The following is a 23,199-nucleotide window of genomic DNA, read 5'->3' on the forward strand; positions in this document are numbered from 1 at the left end:
CTGCGCTGGCTCACACACCTGGCTCACTAATGTCACCCCCTCCAGTGGTGTTACTGTAATTGCACAACTGCAGGACAACATTTTTATGCCCACTGGAGTGGTGGTTACAGGTCCTGTCTTTTATTTGCCCCTGGTGAAGTTACTGGGGGATACAAAATTACTGCACAACCTCTGCATCCTGGCAGCTATCCAAGGTAACCTTTAGGTGCTTTCAGACAGCTCCCCCTGAGCAGACAACAGTTTCAATTACAACCAGGATCCCTGCTGTTTTCCAGCCCTGTCTCCACATAGGAAGGGACATTTCCTGGGGAACCACGGTGCTGGGTGCCACAGTGATGGCTGCCATGGCAAGGGCTGCCACCATTCCCGCAGTCCTTGGGGATTAGAGCTGCCAGGATGTGGCTGCAGGCAGTCCTGGGGACATGGGCAGTCAGGGACATGGGCTGCACGTGTGGGGAGAGCTGAACTTAGTGACATAGCTCCCCTCCTCTTCCAGACTGTCTGTGCCTGCTGGGAAGCAGCTTCTTGCACAGGAACCTTTTGCACATGATGGTCTGGGACACCCAGCTCAAGCTGGGAGCACCCTGGGGTGGAAGCCTGGGAGGTGGACTGCTCACACTGAGCACCCAGTGCTGAGCACCCATTGCAGAGCACAGGCTGCCCTTAGGCAGGGAAGCTTGGCAGGAGCTCAGCAATGACCACGTTACCTCTGCCTGCATCCTCAGGCCTTTGCCCTTTTCAAGGGATGCTTGGACAGCCCTTCCCATTAGTTTTGTTCTGCTTCAGCTGCAAGCAAGCAGATGCACTTCATGGATGAGAGCAGCTGAGTTTGAGTCCTTTTAGGTGCCAGGAGCTCCTTGTATCCTCAAAAGTCACATTCTGCTGCTTGAAAGCCAGTTTTTCCTCTAGCAGCATCAGCAGCACATTGCAGAGCCTGTTCAGGTAGGAGCCTTTGCCTTAGTACCCATTCCTGGAGCTGTATTCATCTTGGCAGCTTCCCCATGGAGAACCAGAACAAAGCCTAAAGGGCTCAAAGCCGACAGGGAAAGCTTTAGTCTGAAATAGTCCACCTTGGCTAGGGAGGAGCAGCAGGAAGCCACGTGGATTTTCTCCTTTATCCAGAGGAGTGAGGAACAGGCAACTTGAAAGAGGTCAAGGATGAAAACACCTTCTTAATTGGTGGGGATCACATTTGAGTGGGGAGGTTGTGACATGGCCGCCCTTCACTGCAGCTGGTAGTAGGTGACTGGTGAATGTGCTCAAGCCCACAGAGATAATCGACTCTTTATGGCCCACTGTGGCCAGAACTGCTGGTGGAGGGGACTGGCTGGGCTATGACTGGTTACTGTGTCCTCTCCTCCCTCCCCAACAGTACAGGCTTGGTTTGGTCAAGATGTGGCACATGTTGTTGTATTAGTCGCCAAGGTGAGTGGCTCTGGTGCTGGCACAGTTGTCAGGAGAACACTTTGGGGTGGTGCATGGGGGATTTCCCAACCTGGGGGAATCTCAGTGGGAACTGAGAGCTGCCAGGAGCCCCCAGCTCGCGAGACAGTGGTTAGGAGGACCTGGGCAGGGCCAGGAGCAAGGGCAAGAGAAAGAGACTGCTGGAATTGCACCACACCTTCCCTGGGGTAGGGCTGACAGGCAGACAGGATGCATGACACAGAGAATTCCCTGTCCTCTGAACACAGTGACTTAAAGGACAGGGGGCAATGACATTGCAACTCATTGCCAGATGGGACAACTGTGTAATTGAAGCACTGGATTAGGACTGAGAAAGACTTGGCACCCCCACTCCCTCTGTGGACAGGGAGGTTGGCATTGCCACACCTCTCCCCTCCCAGGAAAGTGAGCAGACCTTGGTGCTTCCCCACCCCACAAGGGTAGTGGGACAGTTAAAGAACAACTGGCTCTCAAGGCACTTCACAGATGCTGAGGTGGTGGCTGTACTTGTGAAATGCAATTTTCCTGCAGTAGAGGTGTAGGCAGGTAGTTTCCACTGAGTTAGAGGAGGTACCTTGGGAAAGAACTGGAAGGTGGATGGATAATTAGGCTGTCTGGACTCATTCCCAGTGCCAGTACTGGACTGCTCAATGGCCCTGAACAAAAATCACCTTCTCAGGCTGTGTCTTGGTTTCCCTGTCTGAGGAAGGAAGGTAACAAGGCTCTCTGACTGCAGAGGGTTTGAAACCACCAGTGTGAAAATCCTGTGCAGCAGCTGGGAATTAGGCTAATGAGAGACCTCGGGACAGCCCTGCGCCCTCACCTTTGCTTGTGGGCAGGATTAGTGAACTGCTGTGGTGGCAGGATGGGTCGACAGCTCTGCAAGGGCTGTCTGCATCTCCAGCAGGTAGGCAGAAATCGGTCTTGGCAAAATATACCTTGGCAGCTTTGAGTGGGGCAGCCAGAAGTTACCTGTCCCATGATGGAAAGGGCATGATGAAATCAGCTTTCAGTACTGCCCAGCTTTGTTAATCTGCAAATTCCCATAGGAATAAAAGCCCAATCTGAACAGTAAGTGGCATCTGCAATTCAAACACATCTCCCTGATCAAATAGCACCAGCTCCCAAATCGCTTTTCACATTACAGCTGTGCTTTTTAAGGGAATACCCAGGCTTTTAAGAGCTCTGTTCACCTCCATGCTTTTTACAACTAATGAGATTAATCCAGCCAATAATTTCAGCCCACTGAATCACATCCTCTTTCCACAGTGAGTGGCTCAAGCCCGTTGCTAAGAACAGCTGGAGTGATTTGATTTCTGCTCCATGTTGTTCAGATACCTCTGAAGAAATCACTGTTTTCCAAACAGAAGATGGTGCTGGAAAAGCCCAATCAGTGAAAAAATGGCAGAGATGACAGCAGATGAGATGGGGTAGATGAAAATACTTACAGCATACTGGCATGCAAGTTGAGAGATAGGAAACAACTCACGTCTTGTTCTGTGCTAATGAAATTTTTCTTTAGGCAATCAGCAGTCTAACTTTTATGTTCAAGTAGTTATTTACACCTTGGACTTTATAGCAGTGACATACTTGAGATGATGATGCCAGATGCTGCACATCCTCCCATGGAACGTCTGCTGCCACACAACAGTTCAATCAGGGTTAAACATGTCCTCTCAAACACTGCTATTACTTAAAGGAGTTGCACATACCTGTTGTGGGTGGTGTTACCACACCTGAGTAGCCCCAGGTCCACCAATGCAACTCCATGGAGAACTGGATCTGTAAAAATGCAACTACAGCAAAGCAGAGCAGGGAATTAAAATCTGGAGGCAATGGAAAAAATGAGATGAGCAGAGCTGTCCGTAGTAACAAAGGCAGGCCATAAAAATGTACTAGGAGTATGCTGGTCCTCTCAGAGTTAAGCTTTATCAAGTCTTGTACAAGTGTTTAGACCAGACCGGAATAATTAAATTTAGGTGTAATTACGTGTTAGTTGTGGCTGATTAAGTATGCTAATTAATCTGCAATTATCATTTGGTGGGGGGAGATAATGGAACACAGGTAAAATTGCAGTGATTTAAGGAAATCCTGACTATTGTTCCAGAGGCAAGCAAAGGAGGAAGGAGGTCTGAAGGGAAATGCCTGAGCAGTGATGTGGGTGAGGGAGGGTACAGAAACACTGCTGGGGCAACAAAGGAATATTGTGAAATGCAGCTGTAAGCCAGGGACAACACAGAATGTGATTAAAGCAACGAAGGGCTTTGGCACCTGAACTGCGGTTTCAGCAGGGCTGAGCCACTTGGCAGCCTGGATTTCAGGAGACAGCCTGGAAGCTTCTCTCTAGGAAGAGAACACTGGGAGAAGGTGTACCAGCTATGACCAGGGGAGGGGCAGGAACACCTCCCACTGAGCCTACAGAGCTGCCACAAAGGCATTTATCAGGGAAACAGAAGAGGTGGGTGTGAAACTCAGGCTGAAGAGCACACTGAATCTTCATCCTCCCTTCTGTGGCTGCTCTTTCAAAACAGGGATTAGATTTGTTAGCGTGAAGTGAGATGAATGAAGTAACTATCCATGTCAATAGGTAGCACCTAAATGCAAAATGGGGGCCTGTCCTCCTAGGACAAAACATTGCAGGGACAGAAAGAGGCGAGGGGGAGGGAAAAGTCAGGATAACTGGCATCATGAGGCTGTGGAGCTAGCTGGGCGTAACTGAAGCGTTAAGCCTCAGCTATGGGGTGTTTGTTTGGTGCAGGTGTGTCTTGGGGCAGAGATCAGTGAAGGCTCACAGACTTCAAAGACATTCCTTCAAAGCAGTTTGTAGCACCAGGGTCCTCATTTCCCACCCATCTCCCAGTGCCTCGGGTCTCTCACCCAGAGAGCAGCTTTCCTCAGTAATTGCTGACCATGTGTAACGACACAATAAGCACGAGAGAAATGATAAACAGCTGTTGAAAAGCATGTAACACTCATTAAAAGACACCACTTTGAACAGTACGCTGGCCAGAGCTTTATTTCCAACAGCCAGTACAACCAAAAATCAAGAGCAACAGCAATTATGTGTGTGCACGTGTGTGACTGATACAGTTGCAGTACTCAATCACGGCATACAAAGTTTGCCAATAAATTAAGAAGTGAAAAAACAAACACAGTGCATACCTAAAGATCATCAGTACATAAGTGAAACACAGCCTAAGTAGAAGTATTTGCATATCCTCTAGCTGTTTTAACATTGCCCTTTCAAAGCTAACCAAACCACTCTTGCTCTGTGCAGACTATCATACAAGCACTGGGCTAAGTCGTAGCTTTGCCCCAGGGGCAGGAAGGCAGGTCACACCCTGAGAATCAACACTTGCCTTCCTGTGTACCCCTGGTGCAGCCTGGAATGGCGTGGCAGACACTCCTGGATCACTGACACAGCTCCATGACTTGGGCAGCACTGCAGACACTCTGCACTGGCTGTGTCTCCCCATGGAACGCTGTCCCTGCCACCATTCCACTGCACAGGATTTTGGGGGGTACTTTACTTGCACATGATATGCATCACTGAGTTACAGCCCAAACTTATTCCTGCTACTGCTTTATCATTGGTTTCATCTGGACCATAAACATCCATCTATCAATAAATAAAATCATTGGTTTAGCACGCATAATAAAATTACACCTCCCACTGGTAACTGTTCAGGAAGCTCTCCATGTTACCCCTACACAAGCCTCAAGAGAAGGACTTTCTTTTCCCTCGAGCTCAGTAAGGTTTCAAGTAACAATTTTCAGTACTGCTTGGACAAGACACAGGCTTGGTTTGGAACCCTGTTTCTAGCTACAGGGTCAAAACATTTCCACACTTCTACACTCAATTGTATCAAGTCCATGACTGTGCCATTTTCACCTGTGAGCAGCAGAAGAGGGAACTAACAGCACTTGCTGTTGATTTCCTCTCCAGGTGACTGAAACAGTCCTTTTACAAAGCCTATCAACCTAACCCAACTAAAATGAAAAGCAAAACTGTCACTCGAGTCAGAACCAAAGCCTGTGTGTATCAAGATTCACATCAAGAGTTCTTATCCACAGCCACTTGCTTTAATAAACCTCGTATAAACGCAGCCTTGACTTCCTTTTCCTATTGGGCCAGGACAGAACCGTCTGAAATAACCCACATCTTCCTCCAACTGAGTACTTTTAAGGCACTAAAATTAAGCCACAACCAAAAAACCCCCAAAAAACCAAACCAATCAAACAAAAAAATCCAAATAAACCAACCCACAAGGAAATTAAAATTTGGCTATATGAAATAGCAGCAATTCTTTTCAGTGATCTACAAAGCCAGAACATTGATACTTTGGGGCAAAAAAACCAATGCACTGTTGGCCAACTACGAAATACCTAAAACCTACACATCCATTCGCACTTCATAATCAAAATCAGTACAAATCTGATAGGCACAAGTAAAAAGCATCTTCTTCACACCTCAGTGCTCAGTTTTGAAACAGAAGCCACTGTCAGGGAGCTCAGCTGCCGTGCAGGACACCCCAGGTAGTGCAGCACCACCACCACCAGTGCTGGGCAGCCAGCTGGAGGATGATGGAACCACTGCGGAGCTGCTCTGCAGGATACTGACTGAAGGCAAATGTTTTTAACAACAGGATTAATTACACAATGCTTTGGCACCTATTTCTCAGCCCTCCCCTCCCATTTTCAAAAGTAATGTTAAATAGAGCTATGGTACACAGCTGGTGTAACTCCAGTATCTTCATCCATTCCCATTATTTTTCTTCTGCTTGGAAATAGGTGAATTCACCTATGTCACTACATTAGATACAAAGGCTAGCACTTCAGATTTCTTCAAAACAATCACTCTGAGTTTGGAAAACTGATTTTAAAACATACGAAGAAATACTAAACATAAATGTATAAAGCAGGAATTCATACCTTTAAACATCGACAAGAATGAGCTTATTTGGAGAGCAATAAAGCTTTTTTTTTAAAAGGATATACTGACTAGCTATAGGTAAATTCCTCTTTCCCTGATTGCTTGTTTAGCTAAGCCAGGCTCAGTGCCTTGCAGATTTGCAGATTTTGTCATACACTTCTGGAAAGGCATCCTTGCAATTCATCTGCTCCCTCAGCTTGTGGTACAACGAACCATCAAACATATCCCAGAACTCCTCACGGGTCATATAGCAATCTGCATACAGCATCTGGAAACTGGAGAGCAGGGGAAAAAAAGGGACAGTGATTCAACATTAATTGTGCCACAAGATTTGATATAGAATATTAAATAAAAAAATTCAGGGCAAGATACGAATAGCAAATATTCAACAACAAAACCCATCAAAAGTGCTTTTTAAAAACAAGCAAGTACAATTGCTCTCATGGATTACGTTGGGACACTCAGCCAACAATATTTTGTGGATTTAACATTACCATGATCTCTTTTCCAAGAGGAAATAATACATAAAGGTGAAAACAGCAGTATACTGCTACAGTCACTTTGGTGAAGGGCAAGATGGGAAAAGAAAGTAATTAATTATTGCTCTTAAAATATAGCTCTTTAGTCATCAATGTATTGATACTTTCATATGTTTTGCTACTACAAGGATTAAAAAAATGTGTATAAAAGGTGGGTCATGTTTAGCCATCCTAACCACGTGAAGCCAACTCCTCTAACAACTTGTATTCTATCAACTTGTATTCACAGAAACACAAGTCTGGAGAGAACTTCTAAAGTTCAGCCAAACCCAGAGTCTGGCAACTTGCATCGAAAACCATACATAACCTACATTCTCCCTGACAAATACTTTTCAACTGCTCTTGAAAGACAGATTTTCTTCCATTCAAAAGATTTTAATTTCAGCTTAAAAAAAACAAAGATGTATTCTGCATGTTTTCTTATGATCCACGGAGATATAGTCATGGTGTGTGGTATCAGCTGTGTTATGAAATCCATTCAAGGCAGATATAGCAATACATCCTTTGACTTTTTAGTTTCTTAGGACTGGGTACTGAGAATAGAACTTGGAAGGGAAAACACCACCAAATCAGACCAGGCCGAGAAACTGAATTCATAGTGTAAATGAAGCACAGTGTAACAAAGGTCCATTTACAAATTAAATCCTTATTTAGTTGTGGACTCTTCCTCACTTTCATCCTGTGCTTTCTAAACTGCAGCTAGCATCAGAGTACAGCAGCAAAACACAAACTTACATAAAAGCTCTATCGTTGTGTGCAATTACACAACTATAAGACTAAGCATTTATCCATTGTTTATTTCCCAGTGGCAGGTAGAAAACAGACAAAATTTTTTAGTAAAGGTCTTTAAATTAAAAGCTCAATTTCAAGTTAATAAAAATAAAAAGCTTAAAATTAACTTTGGGTTTCTTTGTTCTCTGGCAGATCCCTTATTGCCGCTCAAAGTCATTTACAGTCCCCAAATCATCTTGAAGCAGCCTCACCATTGTTGCTCAGCCACATGGGACATGATCACTGTTAGACTGAGAAGTAGGTCAAAATAGAAATGTGGATAAATTATACTGATGGTGTAAAAATACCGTGTAGTTGCTTTTTGTTCCTGAGAAACCAGCCTGTGGCTGCTTCTCCACTGACACCACTACAGCAAATTAGGCTGGCATGAGTCCGTGACAGATGGTGGGCACATGCCTCACGCCTACTGTGGTCCTGTGTAATGAGAACTGAGGCAGGGAAAAGGAAGCTCTGGAGTACAAGTTTTGTGGGAGGAAAGGCTCCCACCACCACACAGGGACTGCAGGGAGAGCCAAGGCCGAGATCCCTGGGCAAGGACACCCTGGCACAAGGACAGGGCAGAGCCTCAGCAAGGACTGCAGGAAGAACAGTCCCAAGGGCAGGCAGGAAAGCTGTCCAGACTTTTAACAGCCTGCAGGATTCCTGAGGGATGTATTCCAAGGAGGTGTTTTGTTACAGCAGACTCCACCTCCAGAGCAGCCTGGAAGTGAAAGGTGACCCAAAGCCATCCACCTCACAAATACACTGCAAGAACTTCAGCCAGAGTGCCCATCTGGTTGGTTGGATTTGCAATCAAACTATAAAGTGAAACCGTATTCAAAAATCATACCATCAAAATTAGAAATTTAAATTAGTTTTCAATTATTGTAGTTGCTAAATTATTGCAATATTAAAGTTCTGTGGGATTAAATAACTGTGATTAAATGACATGGGAGTGAGTTATAGGCATTATTACTGCTCTGAGGAGTTGTATCCTTACCCATGCACACTTCTTACAAACTTTTCCATTTGCCTCATTGAAGCCCTGGCTTCAAATTGTTTCCTTTTGGGCTCTCCATAAGCTCCTATATCCACATAGAGTTCAGCTTCATCTCCTTTGGGGTGGACCATACCAGGATTGTTGGGCAATATGAAAGGACATAGCCAAAGAGGGTACACCTGCAGAGGTAGGAAAACACTGTATCACTTATTTTGTAACAAAACAATCCTTTAAGCTTGTTAATAAATGTGACAAAATAAAGAGTTAAGAAGACTTCTTCCCAATCTGGGATTGAAACTCTTCCTTTCAGCTTTTCCTTTCCAGTTGTCCTGGTGTTGTTCTTAGCTGCACTTTCTAATGACTGTAACACAAACAGACTGAGTGTCCTAGAATTACATCTCCTCCCCCTTAAATATTTGAAATGAAAAGGAAACAAACCAAACAAATAAACCATCCCTGATCCCAAAGCAACAACTGAATAAACATTCTGAGTAAAAAAGAGAACGAAGAGTTTCTTTTCCAGGTTAGTCTAAAATTGAAATTGCCAAGTTTGTACTTCTACACTAACTGAAATAAATTCAGAAATAAAAGCAAGAAAGGGAAATGAATCTCCACAGTTGGTGCTTAGTGAGACCACCAATCATTTTAGATGAAAGAAAAATCATTTCAACTTTTACTAAGTGATAAAATCTTTTAGAAGTGTTGGCTTCTACTAAAGTTTGAATCTTTTTTTTAATTATTTTTTTTAAAATTGTTTTGGAAAGCTGTGTGCATTTCTGCTGCAGCTTTGAATCATGGACTCACAAAGCACAGTACTCCCCAGGACACAATAATGACCTTTCACACAAACAGAATATCATGCCTTAAGATCAACAGTCACAGTTCTTATCACAAACATTCCAAGATTCACTGCATCCTAAAAACACGTGTTCTTACATTAAGGTCAATGTGGAAGGTCTGGATGGACTTTTCAAGGCTCTTCATTGGCACCAACATGTCCTGTACAACGTGGTGCTGCTCGTACAGCTTTCGAATGGTTTCTCCTTGGGTGAGTTTTAACAAGGAGATTTTTGGAGGAACCATCCAGCCAAACAGGTAACGGAAGATGGGGTTATTGCCAAATGGAATGATATCCTTTAAAGAGGGAAAAAAAAAAAGAGTTTGACAGAAGAATGTGTAAGTGAACTAAAAGAACACTTCAGAATCCTCAGAACAATATTAAGCCAGATTTTCAATAAATTTAACTGCTGATACTTTTGCTAAGCTACTGTAATACAAATATGAGGAAATAAAAGATTGAACTTGGCTACAGAGCCCTGCCCTAAAGCCTCCTCTAGTTACCACTAATTTTCAGGGCTACAAATCACAAGACACCCAGCCTCAAACACTTTCAGAGAACGAAATTCAGAGAACAACAGGCTATTATCTTACAACCGCCAAGGGAGGAGTGCACAAGAAGCTAAACTTACAGAACTCTTGCGAGAATAAACACATACAAGATCAGTTCTTAAAAGCATTTTAAATCTGTAAAATTTGTATTACTTCCTGCACAGCCAACTCCTATCTAACTTCTCCAGGAGCTGAAAAGATCTGGGATCTCACTCCAGAGATTCAAAATGTAACAACAGGAATACTTAAGAATGTCAAATAAAGTTTTGCATAACTGCACATCGCAACAAACATATTTACGAAATTCAAAGTAATGACCTTACTGCATAATTACTGCTCTGAGCTTAGGCAGGGCAAATTTTCAGCCATAATTTCACATTAATGTTTTTTCCATCATCTGAATTTGAAAATCACTGAGCAGGTATAAAAGCTTCGTGCTGAAATATGTACTTAAGGTGTAAATTCAGAAAAGCACTAAATCAGAAATCAGGAGTTTATGGTACAATGCCTTATGTAAAAGAAGTGCCCTTGGGTTTGTTTTACTCAAATGTGAACTTGTAAATTTGCCCTAAGTTTCACTGGGTTTTTCTGCCATGAAAGACAGAAGTTGTTGCCAAGGGGAAGAAGATACATTGTACCTACACTGGGAAAGAGCAGAGTACCCTCCTGCATATGTATCTTAATTTTGGAACTGGTCTTACTTGGAGCTCCCAGAAGATACTGCGTGTATGTCTGTGATAATAATGTCTGGAAGGAATGTATTCTATTCCAGTCCTGTCAGCTTTCAAATACTTCTCCACATGCTTAAAGAACCATGGCTTGTAGTAGTTGCCAATTCTGTTTATCTGCAAGAAAACATTCATTCATTAGATAAGTTACACCTTCCTAGCCAACATGGAGTATGTCCCCAAATTCCTTTACTGTGAGGAATCTATGTTATACTCTCTGTGACAGAACCTTCATTTCTCCACCTGCATGGCTCCTTCTTACCTTTCTTGCATTAACATTTAATTTAAGTGAGGCTTGCTAAGGCTTGCCACTTACAAGCTATTTAAGAGACCATGAATGTGACAGAACTGGATTCCTAAAATACCAGTCTCTAAATCCACCATCAACCCAAAGTCTCACATGGCAAAGGAGAAACATCCAGGTGGAGGGTTGTATGAACAGTTAGCATGTCCCTCCTGTACTTATCCCCGATGTGTTTTACCAACATTAACAGAATTCAAAGCTTGCTGGGAAGAGAGTTACTCTGAATAACTGCAGTTCAAAGCAGCACTGTTCAGTGTAGGAGAAAAGATCCTTCTCTTCCCCCTCAGGTACTGAAGAGTCTGTAGACTGAATTATTTGCTAGAATAATGAAATCAGTGGGTCATTTCTCATCAGTTGAAGAGATTTAGAGAACAGACTCTGTCACAGTAGCAAAGAACAGTAATTTAAAATATTCTGATGGACAGATCTAACTTTTAATCCCATGTTAAGAGCTTGTTCCAATTTTATAATAGTTTTATACTGGCATCTAGTACAGTTTCATTAGACTTTGGGAGTATTTCTTTTCTTTGTGAATAACTTCCCTTTAGTTACCTTGCTTTGCTCAGCTTCATCAGTCAAGACTCCTGTCATGATAACCGCTTCATCCAAAGAATACAGAAGTCCTTCCACAAAACTATTCTCCTTTTTCTTAGACTCTTCAGTGAACTTCTCACAAATCTTCTGCAGTCCTCTCACGGGCTCATAATGTATTTTGACATATTTCTTGGCAGGAATCATTTTTATTTCTGCTGCAACCAGGAAACCCAAAGTACCACAAGACCAAGGCACTGCATAAAATAGGTCTGAGTTTTCAGTCTGCAAAAAGTATGTCATACCAAATCATATATCCACACTGATAACTGTCAACGACATTGTAAATGATAGCAAAGTAACATTTTGTCTTACTGGTGAACATCTCACAAGGCTTCCATCAGCAAGAACAAGTTCATAGGCCACACAGGTGTGTTGAAAAAGTCCATAGATATGGGATGATGACTCAATGCCAGTTCCCATGATCAGGCCACCTTATCAAGAGAGCACATAACAAACCAAATGAAACACACTCCAAAATGAAGGTGGTTTATGAGAGCAAAACCTGACTTCTAAGCTCTGGGCATGACTTTTAAGACTATTTGAAAAAAAAAAAAAAAGGCAGTGTTTATAGCATATATACCACAAGGAACATAAGGTTCAGCAGAGTATTTATAGAACCTTTAAAATAATGCTATGTTACTGCATAAAAAAACTAATGAAAGTGCAGCAAAATCAATGAGTCTCTTGTCATCACAACGACCCTTACCTACTGTGAGATCATCCAGCTCTGGTACCACAGGAATAGTCCAGCCCATGGGATTCAGGTGTGCAGTCAGCTGGCCCATGGACACCAAAGGTTCCACACGAACAATCTAAAAAGCAACAGAAAAACCCAGTTCCCCCAACAAACATAAATTAAGTGTTTAGCATTAATGGAGACAAAATATGGCTAACTGGATACACTTCCATCTGTTGTCAGAACTCAGAGACTCACTTTCCTGAGAGCGCTACTAAAAATAGTTGAAACTGTTTAGTGATTCCTCCTCTGCCTCAACATCTTGTTGCTCAGTGCCCAAACCCATAAATCAATCTGGTCTTTTAGACTTCAGCACATAAAAGCCAAGCAATTCCATATGCTGGGGGTTTTTTTGACAAAATGATCCAAGCACACATTGTAAAACCTAAAATTTGGTGGGTCTGCTGCTACAGAAATCCTTTCCTCTGTATGGAATCTAACCTTTTCAGCTACAGATATTGTAAAGAAAGCTGTAAACTTTACTATTATAAAAGCTTTGTGATGGAATTTGTTACCTGTCTTTCACTGTCCACTTCCAGGACATCCATTAAGTTGATCATGATGTTCTTATGGGTCTTCTTATACTTCCCAACACGAAGTGACACAGTCAGCCAGCCTGGCCGGCCTGTGCACATGTATCTCTTGCTGCCTTCGTTTTTCCATTCCCGAACCTGCAAGAAGTAACAACTGAAACATTCTTCTCTCACTGTGAAAAGATGTTCATAAATACTGTTATTCCTCTACATCAAGTAACAAATCCTGGATATCTCCGTGTTAGAGTAGGGATGCTTTGGAACTCAGACCTCCGAACTTCTAAATAAAGTACCACCAGAGTGGTCTAGCTATGGAGAGGAAGCCTTTCTAATATCCTGTACCTTTGGGGTTTTTTTGGGTAGGGATTCAGAAAACTAGCAAGAAACTAACACAGTTTAAAAAACCCACAGAAAAACCTATACTCTAAGGGAAGTATTATCACTGTCATAATCTTAGCTCTACTCCAAAACACACAAAAAGTAGTCTGAGCCTGCAACTAAATGGGCAAAGAGAGAAAACCTGGTCTGGAGGAAGCAACCTTGGGCAATCTGGTCTAGAGAAAGGTGTCCCTGCCCATGGCAGGGGGGTTGGAATGAGGTGGGTTTTAAGGTCCCTTCCAATTCAAAACCTTCTAGGACACTATGGAAAGTTGAGAAGGAAAATATGTAAGCCATACATATGATCCAGGAATTCTGCAAAGCCACAGTGGTTAACAGCTGGTGAACAAACATCAATTGTAGCATTTTCTTCAAAGCTCAACTGCTGCTACAGATGGTAAAAAAAACCAAACAACCCCAAACCCTCAGAGAATAACTCTGTGCACATTAATATCTGCGACGAACGTGAGAGGCAAGGAATAAAACAGAAGACATGACAGAATTACCATAAATACCAGAGAGCACAGAAACATTACAGACATCTGCATTCCTGGATGGAGGAAAAGTTTAATTTCCCCCTCAACCATCTCCTGGAACTGGCAGCGCCGAGAAGCAGGATGTTAAGTGGTATTAAAACACAGTATTGAGCCTGCCATTCCCAGGCTGCTGTTCCCACGTTCCACACACGTGTGTCCCTGAGCCAGGTGAGCGTCCAGCGCGGCTCACGGCACGTCCCTGAGGATGCCGCAGCGCCAGGAGCCGCAGGGGGGAAGTTCCAGAAGAGTTTCAGAGCGGGACAAAACACCCACAGGGGCTGAAACACCCGCTGGCGTTTATTCCTTTGTTTTTTCCCGCTCCGGCTGGACTTTGCCCCGGGTGCGGGATGGGGGGGAAGGAGCAGCAGGGTGGGCACGGGCTGGCAGGGAGTGGGACAGGGACAGGTTCTCCCCGCTCAGAGCCATCCCCCAGCCCGGGGCGGGGGTCCTGGGGTCCGGGCGAGTCTCACCTGCGCCTGGATGTGCCGGACGCGCTGGGCGTGCTGCCGCGGGGCGCTGTGGAGGCGCCAGACGGCCCATGCGCGCAGCTGGTAGTAGATATCGAAGAGGATGGAGAGCGGCAGGAGGAAGAGGCAGACGAAGACCCAGCGGTGGTGCACCAGCACGGCCTCCAGTCCGCGGTGGCGCACCCAGAGCAGCAGCAGCAGGAGCCCCGCGCCCACCGACCACAGCGCCGACATGGCGCCCGCCGCCCGCCCGCGCTCCCTCACGGCCGCGGGGACCCCGCCATGCCGCGCCCGCCGCTCGCGCGCTCGCCGCCTGCGCCACGCCCCCCCCGCGCCATTGGCCCGGGAGTGAGGCGAGGGGAGGGCAGCGGCCAATCCGAGAGCTCCGCGGAGATCGGACCAGGCGCTGCGGGAGCCGATTGGCTGCGCGCGGCCGGCCCCGCGCTCCTCATCGCCCCGGCCGGCGGGGCCCCCCCGGGGCGGGGGAGTCACCGACAGGGGACGGGGCGGGGGAGCCGGGTCGGACCCCGGGCAGGGCTGGGGAACGGGCCTGGGACACGGGGTGAGGGGGAACAGGGCAGGGGGGACCCCCCAGTCAGGGTTACGGAGTTAGGACTGGCCCTTGGCAGAGCAGTGGTGGAGGTGCTGTGGTGGCCAGTGCCCCTCAGGCACGGAGCTCGCCCTGATGTCTTTTGATTGAGGGTCTGGAGCAAAACACCTCCAACATCCTTCACTTGTGTCATTCCTTCTGGCGTTGTACCAGAGAACCCGCAGTGCAGGCATCTCCCACAAAGTCGGAAGTGCCGTGGGGTACACTTTATAGAGGGAAGAAGGAGGTACCCACCTCCAAAACGCGGCTTTCTCTAAAACCCTAGCAGAAAATTCCTCTCCATGATGGAACTACGGGAGGGAAGATACATAAAGTCTATGAGATAAAGCTTTTGGTTTTAAGCTAAAATGCATTCTGTCCCTCAAGAGGTGTGCTATTTGAGAGTGGCAGAGGTCCACTGATCGCCCCAGGAGGTGCTGGCACAGCCAGTGCTGTCAGGAACTCTTGGAATGTCAGAGGCTTTGCCATGGCACCACTAGGTTCAGAGAGGAACACGGAATCAAAGTGTTCTGTAAGGACGCTGCCATGGTGGTGTAGGACATTAACGTGTCAGATGGTGCCTCTTCCTCTTTGTCAGCAGGACAAATGCTCACCCTGGCCTTTGGCTGCCACAGGAGATACCTGGGAGCTCCAGGCTGGGAGGGATCACTGCATCAAGGTTCAGAGCTCAGCTGTGGCTATGGCAGGCAGCCACGCTTTATAGCCTCCTCCAGACAGCTCAGAGGCTTTGTTTTGAACCCTGTTCATGTTTTCATAGAATCACATAATGGTTTGGGTTGGAAGGACCTTAAAGGTCATCTAGTTCCAACCCTCTGTTGTGGACAGGGACACTTTCTGCTAGACTGTGTTGCTCAGGGCCCCATCCAACCTGGCCTCCTTCCATCACTTCCAGGGATGGAAGTTTTGGCATACTGCTTTTATTGGTTTTCTCTCACTGCTTTTATTGAAAGACTGATCTGAAACTTCACAGCTCTCATATTTGGAAACAGTCTCCCAGTTTCCAGCTTGAATTTATTTACAGCCAAATTTATATTTGTTGCACTTGATCCTAGTCTGCCCACTAGCTTTTCTTACATCTGACATGATATCTTCTTTTATTTACCAATTCATCTGCTGACTGAAATTATTCAGGGAAAAGAAGGTTCCTATGCCCTAGGAGAGGTTATTTTAACCTCTCAGAACAAGCTAAATAATTATTCCTGATCTGAGTGTGATCAAGTGCTGGGCTTATTGAATAACAGCATCATTTATTCATAAGGGGATATTTATGCTTTCGGTGTAAATACTGTTTTGAAATTGTTTTTACGAAGAACCATTAGAAGTGTTTATAATGTTTGCCATGTTTTGCTCTTGTTTTTGTAAGGCCCTAGGCAGAAAGAAGGGAGTAGGATGTGATGTGAAACTGCTTCAAAGCAGAGGGGTGAAACACCATTCAGATTATGGTCAAATGGCTTGTGTACTTAGCAGTGTCAAGCACAGAAAGCACAGGAATGAGAAGGGGATGAGGGAAGGGGCGACAGATATTATAAATACTTCTGTTTGTCAATTTTAGTTATTTTAGGTGTGAATAACACGTCATCCAACAATCTATGTAGGCTTAGGAAAACAACATCTGCAAATCTGGTTTGCTAAGGTTCTCTTGGTATCTTGGTGAGACTAAAATCCCTGGTTTCTTCAATTAAATTATCATTTTAAGTGTGTTTAAGCTGTTAGTGCTTCTTAAAAAAGCAGTCCTTTTCCCTTCCTCTCCTCCCTCCCTCCCTCCCTCTGCTGCCATCCTATCCGCCCACTCGTGCTGTTCTGGGCACACTGTGCAGTACAAGTGCTTCTGCTGTCACTCAGTAAAACAGGTTGGAGAACGGATATGACTACAGAATTAAACATCTTTTCTAAATCAGTTTTTTTTTTCTGCCTGGACCAGCTCTCCGGTGGAGTTCACCCCACACACCCTTGTGCTGAGAGCAGAGCAGAGGCCTCTCACTGACTGTGCTGGAGCACCCCATCCATCTGGGGAGAGCTCCTCCCACATAGCCCTGCCAGCCCTGCTCAGGGCTCTGTTCCTTACCCAGCAGGGCTTGGTGATAACCACACAAAAGCTTTTGGACAAAAGAGGCAGCTGTTTGTCTAAGGAGACAGACAAAAGGGACATAGAATCATGGAATTGTTTAGGTTGGAAAAGCCCTCTAAGATCATCAAGTCCAACTGTTCTCTCAGCACTGCCAAGGCTATCTCTAAATCATGTCCCCAAGTGCCACACCTACACGGCTTTTAAATTCCACCAGGGATGGTGGTTCCACCACTGCCTTGAGCAACCTGTTCCAGTGTTTGATGACTATTTCCATGAATAAATTTTTCCTAATATCCAATCCAAACCTCCCCTGGCACAACTTGAGGCTGTTTCCTCTCCTTCTGTCACTATTTACCTGGGAGAAGAGACTGACCCCCACCTCGCTACAACCTCTTTTCAGGGAGTTGTAGAGAGTGATAAGGCTCCCCTTGGGCCTCCTTTTCTTCAGACTGAGCCCCCTCAGCTCTCTCAGCTCTTCCTCATCAGACTCCAGCCCCTTTCCCAGCTCTGTTGCCCTTCCCTGGACACTATCCAGACCCTCAATGTCTTTCTTGTTGTGAGGGGCCCAGAACTGAACACAGGACTTGAGGTGCGGTTTCATCAGCACTGTGCATGGAGTTCTGATCCTGCCCTTATCCTGCTGGCCTCACTACATTATAATAACACAGAGAGCATTGGAGCTGCAGACAAAAGTGGGCTGAAGACTTCTGTCTCCATTAGAAAAATATCAAGAGGCATTTAGGGGTACCAAAGGAAGGCATTGAAAAGCACTGCCTTTTCAATGCCTTTTTCATGCAAGCTCTCATAGCCCTGGTACTGACTGCCACGGAGCTGCTCAGTGGTGTCAGGGCACCAAAAGAACGGGTGTTTAAGAGGAATAGTTATGAAACTAGTGAAGAATTTTGGGAAAGCTGCAAGCCTGCTTAATTCAATAAAGAAACTAGCCGATGGTCGGTAGGGGTGAGGAGTCACCTGCCTTCAGTTTTCCTGCACGTTGGTTGGCGCAGAGACGGTGCTGTCACAAACGGGAGCGTTTCTGAGGGTTGGAGAGAGGTGGTGCTCAAACTGCTTGTGAGAAGCTCCCTCTACTGAGAAATCTTAAGTATTTTCGGTCGCCTTGAAAGAAAAGCCTGCCGGGGGATGTAGGCTGAAGCAGGGCTTTCTGTGTTTATCTGATATTGCTTAATTGCCCGGCTTATGGATGGTAGTTTTTGAAAGGTATTTATCAATAGGATATCCATTGTCCAGGACCTGCTTCTCACGTTCCACAAATGTTTCATGTGAGGGAGAAGGTATGTGTGGTGGCTTGAGGAGGAGGAGGGCAGAGGGTTTGGTGCAGTAGCTGTAGCTGGGGTGGTCCTTGGAAAATCGATCAAAGAGGGAAAATGGGATTTTAGTTACTTTAGAAACTTCCAGATGGCTCCCAGGGAAAGTGAAACACTACCTGAAGGCTTAGACAAGGATCTTTAGGATGATTAGTCTGTTTTAGGTGTAGGTGGACCTACTGTGGGAGGACTTATTTAATATTTGTGATGGGGAAGGCTCTCCAGGTGGATTAGCCCACCCTGCCCAGCACACTGAGTCCTCAGGGTGACTTTGCTCTTTCTTCCTTGCCTTTGCCTTGTCCTCTTGTCAACCTGTTTGCACTGGGAATGGCTTCACCAAGAAAAGGAATAACCGGTGCTGCAGGAACCAAGGATGCCTGGGCTGTGCCCTATGTGCTCTCATACTGGCCGTGTTGCATGGCCCCACTCTGTCAGTGAGCTATTGTAGATGGCTGGTGGGACCCATCGTCATCTTGGGAGGAAGCAGATGTAGGGTGTGAACTGAAATCTGGAATATTAATGATGGCAGAGTGTGGCCCATCCTTTGGTGGCCATGCTCTGCATCAGGAGGCAAGGTCAGCTGCTGGTCAGCACGTTTGCAGAGCCACTGAAAAAAACAGTGCAGCAGAACATACGAGAGCTTTTGTATATCCTCTGTGACATGTATTAAATCCAGCTTTACAACTGCCTGTGAAAAGACACCCTGTCTGGGATTTATAAAAAGAATCACTTGTCAAAACAGAGAGCCAGACTGGGAAAGGAATTCAGCCCTCCCTTCGTTGTCACCGGGGCCAGTGTCCTCTGCTGCAGAAATGAAATGGCTGTGGCATGGTAGCAGGCATGGAGAGCTGGTTCCTGAAGAATTTGGGGTTCCAGCACTCAAACTGCATGCTGGGGGAGGCCACACTCCTCTGGATGAGGACTGGGGGACAGTGAGCTCATGGGCCACCATCAGTTGCCTTCATAGATAGCCCTTCTGGGCACGAGGCTGGCCGAGAGTGAGGAGGGGCAGTGGGTGGAGGAGCAGTGGTGCTCCCCATCTCCTTCCATTGGTGAGATCCCAGGGATGCTGGCTGTGCTGGGCATAGCAAAGTGGATACAGTCAGTGGAAGGCAATAAATAGATTATTTCATACTCATGATACAGTGGACAAATGTACCAGTGGCCTCCAAGATGCTCAGGGTGAAGCATCACTTTGTTGTGAAGGCAACTGTGAACCACAGCTGGTGGGGAGCAACTGCAGGGTACCCTCTCCCATCACTTGTCTCTGGCCTCCTCTTGCCTGAAGTGGCAAATGCTGTGGGAACATGAAGAAGCATTTGGGGCTAACATGACGGTGAAGGCTTGCCAATGTCACCGGAGGAAAACACTACAAGTTATTTTTCTGTACAGGCCAAATTTTTGTCCCATTTTCAGCTCCCAGCAAATCTGCCAGTGTGTTTAGCCTCCTGGTACCAGATGTACTTGTGGGACCTTTTTCCTCCAAATAAAGCTAAGACTTTCGCTGCCTTGGCTGTGGCCATTCTCTCCGTCTGGTGCTGTCACTCCATCACCTGTCTGCTTTCATTTATTTCAACATTTTAAAAATTTCATGGGCCCACTCCCAGATGGTGTAAACCGATAAAACTCCAGGCCATGCTCCAAAAACATCAGTGTAACTGTAGGATCTGGCTCTTTGGGTTTACTTACCTATGCCAAAGAAAAATAGGAAAGCTGTAAGCAAAGCAAAAAAAGGAAAAGAATGTCTGGAAAAAAAAAAGTTTAAGATGTTGATTATATAAGAATTGTATAGCTGTTAAAGTCACCTAGAATGTCCTTTTAATAAGTGAAGAAATTGCAGCCAGATAAGTTAATAATTAAGGATGACAAAAATATACCATTGTTCCAATAATAAGGAACTGTATTGCTCTTATTGAAGATAAATGGAGGCGTATTTAACATGATTCAGTGCTATGCTGATAGACTACAAATGTCCTTTTTTCGCTAGAAAACTCAGTATAAAATCAGGTCAAAAGCTGATTGCCAGTACTTGTTCCCTCCAAGTTGCTCGACTCCTTTTGACAGCAGATGTGCCTTGGAAGCAACTCCCACGTGTATGGAGCTGAGCAGAAGGGAGCTGGAAGCTTTGAGAAAAGGCTTCTGCCCCTTTCTGTGGAGAGCAACAAGATGTGCTCCTGTGTGTGGGTCATCCCATGCAGATACAGCACGATTTCAGACTGAGGACTGGATAAATCAACTGCTTCTCAGCTCTGCAAATCAATGACTGGCAAAGGTATCTGCAAGGAAGATGATGAAGGTGTGATTGCTCAGTTTCCTTCAATACAAGAGATTCCTGTAAAATCCAGTTGGACAGATTTGGTTATGGCCATACCTAGTAAAATAAGACAGCAATTTCACTACCTCCTGACACAATCAACACCCAAATTTCTTGTACCTCTAGCAAGCACCAAAATATGATGGCTGCAACCCCGTGCTGATGGGGAGCGGTGGGCTTTTGATACTCACACACAGAAACCCTGTGACTCTGAAATCCGAGAATGAGTAAATGCACAGATCCTGTCTCCAGCTCATGTTAAACTCAAGGTATACTTCTCAAGCCTTGAATTTGAGCTGCAGACTCACGCAACTGCTTTCTGTCTCCTCCTGCCCTCTCCATCTTTGGCAAGGCCCATTGTTTTACAGATTGCTTAAGGAAAGCATTGAGATATCAGCCAGCAATAAACCATTGTCATCCCAGAGCTATTAATTACCATTATCTCTGATATCAGCCAAGAGCCTGTAATAAGCTCTGAACTTTTATTGCATTGAGGTGTCTGCTGACATCCAGACTAATGCAGATTATAGGGCTGGGATAAGCTCTCCCTCATACTGGAATTGGCACAGTGAATCATGGAGGAGGAGAGTTTTATCCCTCTGTGAGGCAAGGAGTTGCCTGCCAACAAGAGTTGACACTTCTCTGGCACAGGAGAAGTGTCAGGAAAGTGAAACTACACCTTTTCAAATAAGATGAGTAGCCAAAGGAAAGGAGAGGATACATTTTGTGGAGAAAGATTAGCTCTCTGGATCCTGGGTGACTTCCCAGGGAGGTCGAGTAGGGAAGCCTGTGTTCTCCATGAGGGATGGCAGGTCTGTATCTCAGGGATGCTAATTATGGGTACATACTGTGAGGTCCTGTCTCAGTCTGAGGTGCTGATGGTAAAGCATCTGCATATGGGAGATGGAGACCTTTCTTTTCAGTCAAAAGGTAATGTCTTCCAACTGTTTCTCTGTTTCTTCACATACATCTTTGTATATGCCTGTTACTCACATTTACATCCTCTTCTTTCTCCTAAATCAGTATAGGGTTTGTTTTTCTCTGACAAATCAGGAGAAGAGATAGGAGGTCCTACATCTCCATAGGAGTAATCTTCTGCTACTGCTATTTCTTTCAGGCATAAATCAGGAGAACATTAGGACTGGGGTCTCCTCAAAGCCTCAGACTACAGAGCTAACCAGAGTGCAAGCCACTGAGGTTGCTGCAGCACTGGACATGAGTGATGATATTGTCCAACAGCTTGACTCTGACACTTTTAATGCCATTACAGAGAAGTTGCTGCCCATTATTTCCCAAACTCACCTCCTGTCATTTCTTGCAGAATTTCAAATTTCAGTTACCTAGAAACTCAGGGAAGAAGATGTAAATGCTCCAGGTTAAAGAAAGGCAAGGTATGCAGCCAGAAATAACAGCTCCTACTAGGTCAGCAGACGATGTTGCAGATGAGCTTTGAAGAAAGCAGACAAGCTTTTGGGCACAGTTGTGCAGCCAGAGTAACATCACTGCTGCCAGAAGGGAGAGAGTGACATTTGGTGTTTGAAACAGAGACAAATAGCAAGAAGAAAAGAGAAGCAAGCTAAACATCACCTATGTCCCCAGCTGGGGTAAGCACACAGCACCTTTTCCACCACCTACAACCCTCAGACATCAGATCTTGCCCCAAATACTCTGACCTGCAGAAGGACTTTTGTGCCTGAAAGTGTGTTTGGGTTTTTTTTCCAACTATATATCTCTCAGACTAGTAAAAGGTTCTCTCCCTTGTGGTGGTGCATTTTCCCTGCCACCAAGGCTGCACTATGACCTGAGAAATGCTCAATAGACCTCGGCCTTGACAAACTGTAGCTGGGCCAAGCTCCTCTTGAGTGTCTCATAAACACTATCTGCTCCCTGGAACCAGTGTTGTCTAAGGAGCTCCTGTTTTTTTTAATGAACAGCCTTGGAAACTTATTTTTCCTGCCTGAATAACAACCCAAGTGGAATCACATTTTTGTTATCAAACTTTCAAAGATATTTACCGACTGGAACTGTAGCCAGGATGGAAAATCCAACTGTCTTGTGACCCTATAAACAACAGTCCAAACTGAGACCCTCTGAGCTCTCCTAGACTTCAGCAGCTGTGACCAGCATCTCCTTCTGAGTGGGGCCTCCCGGAGCCAGCAAATTCCCAACTTTGCTGTACACGGATCACCAAATGACAATGACAGAGCCTGAGCTGTTACCCTACACTTCTTGAGGCTCAACCCTTTGCCCACTGAGAAGATGGAACAGCATCCAAAGTGAATGGCATCCATTTCACTGAATTTGAGGGGAATTTTTTGCAGGTACCTTGTACAGACTCTTCATGTCTGTATGCATGCAAATGTGCATATGCTGTTTCAAATGTACTAGGAATGCTGCTCTCCTAGATTCTTAAGTACTTTAGATTTGTAAGTAAGTTACTGTTGTGGTAGAGTAAATTCTATATGAATTCTTTGCTAAGTTGTTAAACTTTGATTATCGGTTAAGTTAAATGCTGTTAAATTTAAGTGCTG

At 45.2% G+C, this 23,199-nt stretch overlaps 2 protein-coding genes and 1 long non-coding RNA gene across 3 annotated transcripts; 1 reads left to right on the forward strand and 2 right to left on the reverse strand.

Annotated features, from left to right (window-relative positions):
• Positions 1-4,432: 4,432 nt before the first annotated feature.
• DHCR24 (24-dehydrocholesterol reductase) lies at positions 4,433-14,650 on the reverse strand. The gene is made up of 9 exons (XM_051801476.1): positions 14,355-14,650; positions 12,953-13,108; positions 12,408-12,513; positions 12,014-12,132; positions 11,660-11,923; positions 10,777-10,920; positions 9,623-9,820; positions 8,687-8,865; positions 4,433-6,651 (listed from the first exon to the last, which is right to left on the reverse strand). The coding sequence occupies exons 1-9, from the start codon at positions 14,583-14,585 to the stop codon at positions 6,498-6,500; spliced, it is 1,551 nt and encodes a 516-aa protein (XP_051657436.1). The 5' UTR covers positions 14,586-14,650; the 3' UTR covers positions 4,433-6,497.
• Positions 14,633-22,012, forward strand: LOC127477497 (translation initiation factor IF-2-like). The gene is made up of 2 exons (XM_051801880.1): positions 14,633-14,913; positions 21,786-22,012. Exons 1-2 carry the CDS (start codon positions 14,634-14,636, stop codon positions 22,010-22,012), a joined length of 507 nt encoding a protein of 168 aa, XP_051657840.1. The 5' UTR covers position 14,633.
• On the reverse strand, positions 19,105-22,064 carry LOC127477532 (uncharacterized). Its single transcript, XR_007906977.1, has 3 exons — positions 21,971-22,064; positions 20,044-20,099; positions 19,105-19,432 (listed from the first exon to the last, which is right to left on the reverse strand). It is a non-coding gene; the product is annotated as an uncharacterized LOC127477532 (long non-coding RNA).
• Positions 22,065-23,199: the final 1,135 nt, after the last annotated feature.

This window comes from Manacus candei, unplaced genomic scaffold, assembly GCF_025592945.1.
Source record: "Manacus candei isolate 608988 ecotype Guabito, Panama unplaced genomic scaffold, ASM2559294v1 h1tg000005l, whole genome shotgun sequence".
Classification (NCBI taxonomy): domain Eukaryota; kingdom Metazoa; phylum Chordata; class Aves; order Passeriformes; family Pipridae; genus Manacus; species Manacus candei.

Coding starts and splice junctions, on each gene's coding strand:
- DHCR24 (XM_051801476.1), bottom strand. CDS start 14,585: ATGTCGGCGCTGTGGTCGGTGGGCGCGGGGCTCCTGCTGCTGCTGCTC. Junction 13,109..14,354: donor TCCGGCACATCCAGGCGCAG/GTGAGACTCGCC, acceptor TACTTCTTGCAG/GTTCGGGAATGGAAAAACGA. Junction 9,821..10,776: donor GTATCTTCTGGGAGCTCCAA/GTAAGACCAGTT, acceptor CCCTCTTTAAAG/GATATCATTCCATTTGGCAA.
- LOC127477497 (XM_051801880.1), top strand. CDS start 14,634: ATGCCGCGCCCGCCGCTCGCGCGCTCGCCGCCTGCGCCACGCCCCCCC. Junction 14,914..21,785: donor GAACGGGCCTGGGACACGGG/GTGAGGGGGAAC, acceptor TATTTCTTTCAG/GCATAAATCAGGAGAACATT.